Source organism: Trachymyrmex septentrionalis, unplaced genomic scaffold (genome assembly GCF_001594115.1).
Source record: "Trachymyrmex septentrionalis isolate Tsep2-gDNA-1 unplaced genomic scaffold, Tsep1.0 scaffold37, whole genome shotgun sequence".
Taxonomy (NCBI): Eukaryota; Metazoa; Arthropoda; class Insecta; order Hymenoptera; family Formicidae; genus Trachymyrmex; species Trachymyrmex septentrionalis.
The window spans coordinates 4,094,460-4,103,790 of NW_017305536.1; the positions used below are offsets into that span (position 1 = coordinate 4,094,460).

General features: G+C 36.8%; 1 protein-coding gene across 1 annotated transcript; it reads right to left on the reverse strand.

Moving 5' to 3' along the window:
* Positions 1-2,273: 2,273 nt before the first annotated feature.
* On the reverse strand, positions 2,274-3,077 carry LOC108750503. Its single transcript, XM_018489977.1, has 2 exons — positions 2,811-3,077; positions 2,274-2,660 (listed from the first exon to the last, which is right to left on the reverse strand). The coding sequence occupies exons 1-2, from the start codon at positions 3,037-3,039 to the stop codon at positions 2,461-2,463; spliced, it is 429 nt and encodes a 142-aa protein (XP_018345479.1). The 5' UTR covers positions 3,040-3,077; the 3' UTR covers positions 2,274-2,460.
* Between the last annotated feature and the right edge of the window lie 6,254 nt (positions 3,078-9,331).

Here is a 9,331-nt window from a genome sequence, read left to right on the forward strand (position 1 = left end):
GAATTCCTGAATTTATGTTTCTCTCTGTTAAAAATTGTTACGTTTATGAAATCTTTCACATCTCTTCTTCGATCTTTCGACTCCAATAAGATTCTTCGAGCAATTTGGTGCCTGAGTTTTCTTTAACTGAAATAGAGAGGCAATGAATTAATATGACTGTAGCAATGCTTCAGGCTATCGATTCAGGTATTCTCTCCTTTCCGGTTTGTGAATTAATTTGAAAGAAAGAAGCAGTTTCTATGTGTTCATGTGCAAGTATATGCATACCTATACGGCGCACGATTTCTCGGTCCCGCGACAGCGGCCTCCGTTATAATTCTCCGTTATCTATGGAAATTCTAAACCATACTAAACAACAATATATATCCCAAAACTATGTAATTCCTCGTGCTTGCGCGTACACGGTATGCAATATGTGGTAGCGAGGGTTGCAAACTGGTCGCAGTACTAATTTGTTTTGTGCTGCCTTTTTGATAATTTATGATCTCTCAAACAAAATGCATTACCCATTAATTTCGAATGCGTCAGAAAACAATAATACTAGATACAAGAATAATATATTTGAAGATAGACAATTTAAAAAAAAATAACAAATGTATGTAAATAATTGGTAAATAAAAACATCAAAAGTAAAATTTTCTGAAATTATTAGCATAGAAAAATAGTAAGGTTTTAGATTTACAATTTTTAATTATGCAATATATATGCTTATAAACTTGTCGCTAAAATTAAGAAATTAAGAAATATTTCTTCTGATTTTACAAATATTGTATTCGCTAAAAGTTCATCATCATTTACTTTAAATTTGCCCACTTTGGAATAAATGAAAGTTTCAGTGGCATCTTCAGTGCGAGAACGTCTGTTACGCAGTATAGCGACGAAAGAAGGGGATGTAACGTAAGTCTTGACTTTCAACGTAAGAGTTGACGTCCTTCCAAGTCGTCCATATCTTAGGACAGCATGTAATCATACCAGTCCGCTATTACTTCCTATAACGCTATCTATGCCAGGAAACGCCATTGCTCGCTCGTTCCTACGTGGTCCAGGGACGCCGAGGATGATGAGATCTGCAGGCTTGCATCCTGATGAGACTATTAGGATGGCTTGATAAGTCCATAATATTCTGGTCGATGCCGGGCAACGCCGTCGACTCCACCCGGTGTCCTCGCCAAACCGCTACCTCCTCCTCTCTTCCTCTTCCACCTCTCGCTCGGCACCCAACTCCATTCCCTTCCGTCGTCGCCAACCCTTTTACGTGCACGTACGATGCCCGGCTTCGGTCGTAGTGACGACAAGATAGGTGACGCTTCCAATTTCCATCGACTTTGTTAACCTCGTACTGTGATCATTTCTCAGTTCGCAGGAGGCAACTTTGTTGAAACAAAGGATTTCCTAGAAAATGTGACATTTGTCTATGAATCATCTGTAAAATATATCTCAAAAATTCATCCTCTATTATCAGTGAATTTTTCTTTTGTCTCTATAATATTGTTATTTTAAATAATCGAGTTTTACTATTCTTTCAATATCGCATGAAATATTGCGTATATGCTGGAAATCTATTATACATTGCTTCTTACTAATTTTATTTTAATCATACATTTTATTTTTTAAATATTCTAATTTCTGGTTCTTTTTAAATACTTTTATAATTAAACAAATTTCGAATAATGAAGAATGTGATAAATAATACTATATTATTTAGTCTGTTTATTTTTGATATAATTTGTATTTTGCGTATACCCTTCTTGCAAGTTTAAAAGATAATTTTTAATCCATTTTTCGCAATATCAGGATATCTAAAGAAAACGTTCTTTAGAAGCTTTAAATGAAGAATCTTGTTCATGCTTGTGCCTCTTGCGGACGAACGGTCGATGTTGCGCCCTCGAAGCGGCTGAAATTAACTTTGAGCATTACAGATGTCGAGGCGCGCCGCGGCGAGAAGCTAACACCTTGTTAGCCTGACAAATTCGGTCCATCTCTCCTTCCTATCGTCCCTCACGACACTCGCCGTTTCCACCCATACTTTCCATCCCCGCGACAATATCCCAGTCAGCTTTTACTAGAAATTGAGGAAACTTGGCTCTTAACCCTTTAAATGGATATACGTAAATTTGCGATCCATCATGAGAAGTATGATATGTTGCGTATACGAAAGAAATGTAAGGAAAGTTCTATTTTTTGTTTCTTGAATAATCATCTGAGTCATGTTATTTATTATTTGCTTAAAGTATAAGCTAATTTTTGTAAATTGATCAACCGCCAGTTTTTTTAGTTGTTTCCTTCTTATGTGAAAAACGTGTCATACTCGATACGTCTTGAAATTTATTGTAAAATTTCTGTAGATTTGACAAAATTCGATGGTATTGTAATAGCGTCGCTCGCATTCGTAATAGCGTCGCTTGTGGCACGTATTTTGCGAGCCGGCTGATAATCGACTTCTTACGCTACATGCCAAAGCTACCCTCCGTCTTCATCGGTCTCCCGAAATTGGCGCGAATGGAATCCCGAGCAGCTGCGGGAGTTCTCGTCGTACGTGCGGAGAGTGTCGAGCGTCGTAGGACGTCGTCGCTTAATCGGGTCGTACCCTCTGCGATCCGGGACTGCCATCACCGTTCTGCCCTTTCTGGACCTCCGCGTCATCGCGCAATCTATGACGACTAGAAAGTGATATCGAGGATTTCGAGAACTTCACTCGATATTGGACGATTTCCAGGCACTTCCTTTGTACCGGGTTACACGGAATGGGGTGGTAAAATGGGAGGATGGCGCGGAGGTATGACAATTGTGGTGGCAGCTACGATACGTACCAGCAACGGTCGTGGGGTGAGAATGGCCGAGACACATCGTCGTGTTTGCGTCGAAAGGCGGAAGGGTAATACCATTGCGCGGCCGAGAAGTGCCAATATCCGGTCTGGGCTCGTCGGCGGCATTTAATTGCGTTAGTATTTCATCGCGAGAGTCCGCGCCGAGGAGACTTTTCAATTGGGGTCGCAGTCGGTGGAGCAGCCGGTTAAAACCTCTGGTAGAGTCAGACATGTATAGAGATAGTTAGAGACGAAGGTTGAAAACTACTCCTTATCGAACTTGCATGAAGAAAAAAATTTACTATTTTTAGCTTGCAATTAAACACAAACATCTATGATATTTAATAACACACATTTAAAAGAATTAAATTTCGCAAATTTAAAATTAATTATAAAATAAGTATAAAAAAAGTTGTAAATAACTACAAAATCATTGTTTATCTAAAAATGATAATATCGAAAAGAAAAATTGAGTGAATACAACAATATAAGATGTATGTGACGTATAAATATACAGAAAATTATTAGATATATTAATTATAAGCTGTTGTTTAATTTTATTTCTAACTCATACTTCTTTTTTCAGATACCAACAAGTAGCATAATGACGTTTAAAAAAATATCTTTAATGCAGAGGTAAGACAATTTGAGAAATACATAGATAAGCAGTTATATAATAATAAATTGTAACAAAGAGAAGAAGCGTTAATTTTATATTAGCTAGTTTATTCAGCTTATTAATCAGTAATCACTGCGCGGAAACAGATGTATAAGAATGTTAAAAAAATTAATGTACATATATTACTCAATATGTATTAGAGATTTTTGTTGGTACATAAATATTTATTAGTATTACATTAACAATAAAATAAGATAAATTAATTTGAATGATTTAGGATAATATATTTATATAGTCATTAATTTATGATATAAGTTAAAGTTTATAGGTTTGGATTAAGTTTTATATATAATTACTATTAGTACTTTAATTACATTGTGATTATATTAAAGAGATCGTCGCTCCCTTAATGCATATCCCTAAATTGAATGGAAAATAAAGATGTCCTCTTTCTAAATCGATCCACGCGTTTCACCTGCATTTATTCCATCCGGCTGACTTGGTACTTTGCGACGCATCGGAAGAGATTCAAGGGTGAGGAACATCAGCCGACGGTGGTTAGTATCCGGGTAAAATGATGTGAAAGCTTATGAAATGGCGGTCTAGTCCAGTGCGATACCAGCGTATAGTATGTTTCCACCTAGCACCCAGAGATAATACGACGGGGTGGTAACAGCCAGAGGTTTATCTTTGTAGGACCATAAAACTAACCCGTACGCTTGATGATGAGCGCTCCTCTGATACCAGTCTACAGCTCATTCTAAAACTCGTTTCAAATTTTAATCAATTAACAATTATTTTGAGATTTAAAAAGTTAATTTTCATTGCACGTGATTTATTTTTGACAAATTCTGCGAAATTTGACGTGCACGATCACAGTGAGTGACGAATGTTTAATTCTCAAATGACTGAAGAAATGAAACATCTTTCAAATATATTTATTTATAATTAGAATAATTTATAATTATTAAATTTCAAATATTCTCTATATATATATATTATATATTGTTACACAATAATGTAGATCTGAAAGATTGCGAGGCTTTGTACATGTGCAAGAATAATCGCTGTAAAGTCACACAAATTGACATTCGAATTGATATCGTGTGTCTGAGAATGCAAAGTGTATCGTGCACTTTGCCTCGACGGTGAAAGGCACGGTTGTCGAAAACGAAGTCGTCGACGGAGAAGTTCGCGACAGCTTGATATTTCGGCGACGCGTGTACGCCGCGATCGTAAATTGTAAAATCTATCAAGACCAACGCGGTCGACATAACTCAGGGGGGTTGCTATCCCGGTGGTATGAAGCATGGCGGCCAGACTCGGCATAAATACCCGGTTGCAGAACACTGCAGGAGCAGAGAGCAAGCCCAGACCCGTTGTGGCGTGGCAACATCATCTATCTCGAATAATTTATTATCGCGTGACTACCGCGTCCTCTCGAAACCCGGACAAGAACGCAACTATAGGAACTACGAACGGGAAACGAGTGTCGTGCATATGCGCCAACCCTCGACCTTCCATCAGCTGGGTTTCGGGATTGTGCACCTCGTTGCAGTCATGAAAGATGATCTTTCTTCTTTATTCACAAAAGACTTATGATTTTCATATTAATTTTTCTAATGTAGACCTTTTGGTATCGGGGTATACAGTAATATTAAGATCAAAGTAAAAAACTTTAATATTAAAAAATTGCATAGTCACAGTTCATATTACTTAACGTGTATGGAGATACACACGCAATACATACATTAAGCATAATTAGCTTTTTATTTAGTATTGATAAAGAACAACTTTCAAAGTAAAATATCATATATATTTAATAGAAAATATAATGATGTAATATCATTACGTTTATAAATTATGCGTGTATAAATTATCTTATAAAAAAATATAATGCTTATTTTACGAACGATATCAGCACTCGATATATAATATATATGTTTCGTAAATTTCAAACAAAATATACAATCTGCATTTGAATTTTCGGTTTACCTAATGATGTCTAATTCAAAGTTCGCATGCAGTAGGTACATAGAACGAACAAGTTGTGCACATCAAATGGAAGTTACATGGTAAGGACTAATTTGATTAATGTGCCGAAGGAATCGATACACATATAACATTAATATATATAACGTTCAATAGTTAAACGTAAAGTTTTATAAATAAAACAGTAAGAAGAAGTTTCATAAATAAAATTACATTCTTTAGATATTGGAAAATATGAAAGTATAACAAGATAATTAAGTTTCTTAAACAAAACAGTTTGTTTGATTATACGAAATTTTATTATAAGACGTTATTATATGATGTTTATATTTTATATAATGTATTCATTTTATTTATTCATTACTTTTATTCGAGAAATATTAAAAATTTAAGAAACATGACTAAAAATACGCCAAAATAATTTTTTTAGAACAAAATAATACGATAGTTAAAAAATAATACTATAATTTAATTTTATGATTTAATATTATATCAAATTATAGCGATTTGTCGATTAATATTTAAATATTATTTTTGAGAAGGCAAGCTATTAATTTAAGTAGTAAAATATTAAAAAATAATGCAAATAATTTTTTAAAATAGAATTTGCTTAGTGGCGCCATCCTACTGGGGGTTCGTGAACTCATACGTGCCCTTGCTCGACAAATGCACGCAAGGGATGAAGGGTGAAGAATAGCTTGTGCAAAAAATGCCAGTAGATGGCACCAGTTTCCTCTTTACGACGAAGAAAGAATCTTTTTTTGTTTTTTTTTTGTATCCCTTTCACATGCAGATCGCGCTTGTAAAAAGCGAGAGGGCGGCTCTGTGCAATTCTTTTTGCGCGCGGGAAGACCGCAGTTGAATCATTTTTTAAAGAACGTGATTTTTTTCACGCTCATGTAAAGGAATTGAACTGATAATATCATTACATATTTCTTTATCTCGATGCATCATCGATGATGCATCGACAAATTTTGTTGTTGAGAGGAGCTTCTTTGGGCAAAATGGCGATGCTAGGTGAATCGAACAAGTCGACAGCAAAATGGTGTATTCGCGGCGTCGCTACGTTTCCCCATCTTGGTATGCGGTTCAGATGTAGACACTGCGGAGGGGATAAACAAGGGGCAGTACCAGGTTGGCGGGCAGATTTTCAAAAAACCGGAGGGGCTGCGCGCGCTTCGCCTTCATTGATCGGAGGGCTGTGTCCGGCTGCCACCCTCTCCGCTGCACCACGTATGCAAACTATCCTCTTCGTTGGCCGGGCAGCCGAAGAGGGACTCGTTCGCTCTCGACTTTCAGGGCGGAGCCCAGGATTCTCTGAGGGTTTCTAACGTAAAAAAAAAATTTAAAAATTTTAAAATGAAAAAAATACAGAAAACTGTAAAAAATTTTGCTCGATATTCGTTGTATTTTTAATGAGAAAAAGATGGAAGATTAAGATAAGATCTGTATGAAAAAATTCTTAATTTTTTTTATTGCTGTATAATAAATTTCATTCATAATTTCAATAATACATTAATCGTTTCTTTATTACCGGAGACATTTAGAAATAAGATTTATTCTAACATCGTAGAAAGAGAATTTTGTGAAAGAATCGATGATAGACGGAAACTTCTTGTTGAACGCTTCGTGTTGCGGATGGGAGGGTCACAGCCGTTTAAGTATCAACCAGCTCAATCTAAGTTATGGGAAAAAAACGAGGAGCTTGGAAGTTAAGTACGGTGCATGGCAAATAGAATTACGACCGGACCGTCGTGGTCATTTCGGCGATTCTCAGTGGGCCGGGAGCTCGGTGGGTTGAAAATCGGCGAGTGAGTTTCTCATTACAGTTTCGGGAGGATTTCGAAAAGGACCCCCATGTCCGGCCGGTATACCGCAGCATTTTTCAGTCTAGGGGACCAACCCCTACTAGCTTCTCTGGACTCACTCGAGGGAGAGCAACCGGCGAGAGATAGGTGTTCGCAGCAGGGAAGAAGAGAGGAGAATGATGGAGAGTGAGCGAACAAAGATAGAGAAAGAGGCAGGGAGAAGGAGGGAGAGGTTGAGGTAAAGAGGAAAGAGGGAGCGAGAGCGAGTTAACCTAGCCTCAAAATTCCTGCATCAATTCTGGAGCCCCTCTAGTGTCTCACCCACCCGGTGCAATTAGGAACTACCCCTTCTATCCTATTCTGGCTCTATCCTCACTTCCCTTCGACCTCCCACCCCTTGAGAGCGACGGAACCACGTGATCCGGCAACTACACTCTTGTTTTTAGGGTGGAGGCTTGGGTATCGGTGATGGAGGGTGAGGGGCAAGAGACTGGAGTAGGGGGTGGAGGGTAGAAGGACGTTGGAAGAGGAGGTAGGAACGGGGCGAGTTGCCGGGTAGGAATACCACGTCCGTGTTGCCATGGTTACCGTAGGGGGTGGTTTATACTTGAAGGGTTACCCCCGTGGTACAGTCTCCGCAAAATTGTGAAAACTGCCGGCGAGCCGCGTCGTTATGCGGAAAAACTTCCGTTAACGGTACTCGTATACTTTTGCTAAAGCTTTTACCCAGGGGCTTTCCCTTTCGCGACCTCCAGTGTTTACATCGCTTAAACGTCTAAGACAATTAATGACCGGGTTTTCGGGGTTTTCTACCGTGATACTTAGCCGAAGCTCGCGTTCCGCCCAGTCACATTCGCACCCATAATCATGACTTCGTAAATTATTTAAATCGAAGTTAACGATGATGAAGCGAAGAAATTCTTGATCTGACAGCTCTGATCTAATAGACAAATAAATATTATCGTAAATAATAGATACATGCTTTTAAGAAATTTTATTTTTTGTAAAATTGTATTTTGTTGTGCACGTAATATATTACTGGTAAATTGCAAAAATATGTCACATTCTTCTATAAATACTTTTACACTTATAGATACGCACACGAATTTTATATAAGTAAATTATTGTTTCAGTGAATACACGTGATTGCGCTGCATCGCAGAACGTACATGTATAACTCCGGCGCTTTATATCTATTAATTAAAAAAATTTCACCAATGGCTGATTTTCCTCGGCTTTATATTCCTCGACAACCGTCAGATATATTTTTCGATTTGTTTTTGCAGAGACAGCCGGGTTAGCAGTTACGAAAACGGTTATGTTTATTGGCCACGAAGATAGTAAAAAGTAACGATATTGCCGTGGCTGGATTTGAACCATGGGAGGAATCCCGTTTGTATAATTTCACCACTGTCGGCACAAGGAAATATTCATTTATAGATAAAAAAAGAGAGATGCAAGGGAGCTTTCGTTGCACTATCACGTGCTGGTGTAAAAAAAGGATGCTCGCAAAAGAAATGACAACATGTAGATAGGAACGAAGTAGATAAGAGCTAGACGTAGTCAGATAATATATGTGTAGATAAAATTTGGCGAAGTCTTTTTTTTTTATTTAAAGATAATAACTATTAAATGAATTAAAAACAAAAAGCATCAATATTACGGTTAAATAATAACTATTAAATTGCTATAAATATTAATACAGATATAGATTTGTTTAAATTAGTTAGATGGTTTTGATATTATTAGGTTTCACGTTTTCTTGAAAGAAAAAAATATTACCGTACTCTTAGTAATAATGCTATGTTAAATCTATTATTTTCAAATCTTTTTTTATTAATTATTTGTAGTTATTCATAGACATAAGATTATTTTATTTTACACATGAAAAATGATTGATTTAATTAAATTGACATTATGTATGTATACAATAAATCTCAATACATATAATTATGCTGTTTTTTTTTGTAAATTAAAATAATTAGTAAGAAAATAGCTTCAGTTGCATCAAGTACGTATTATCGGAGAAACCTAAAGCGGAAAAATATTTGTACAAGAAGCAAGAGAGGAAAGACGCTTTCAACGGAAGAATTTTCTCGTGAATC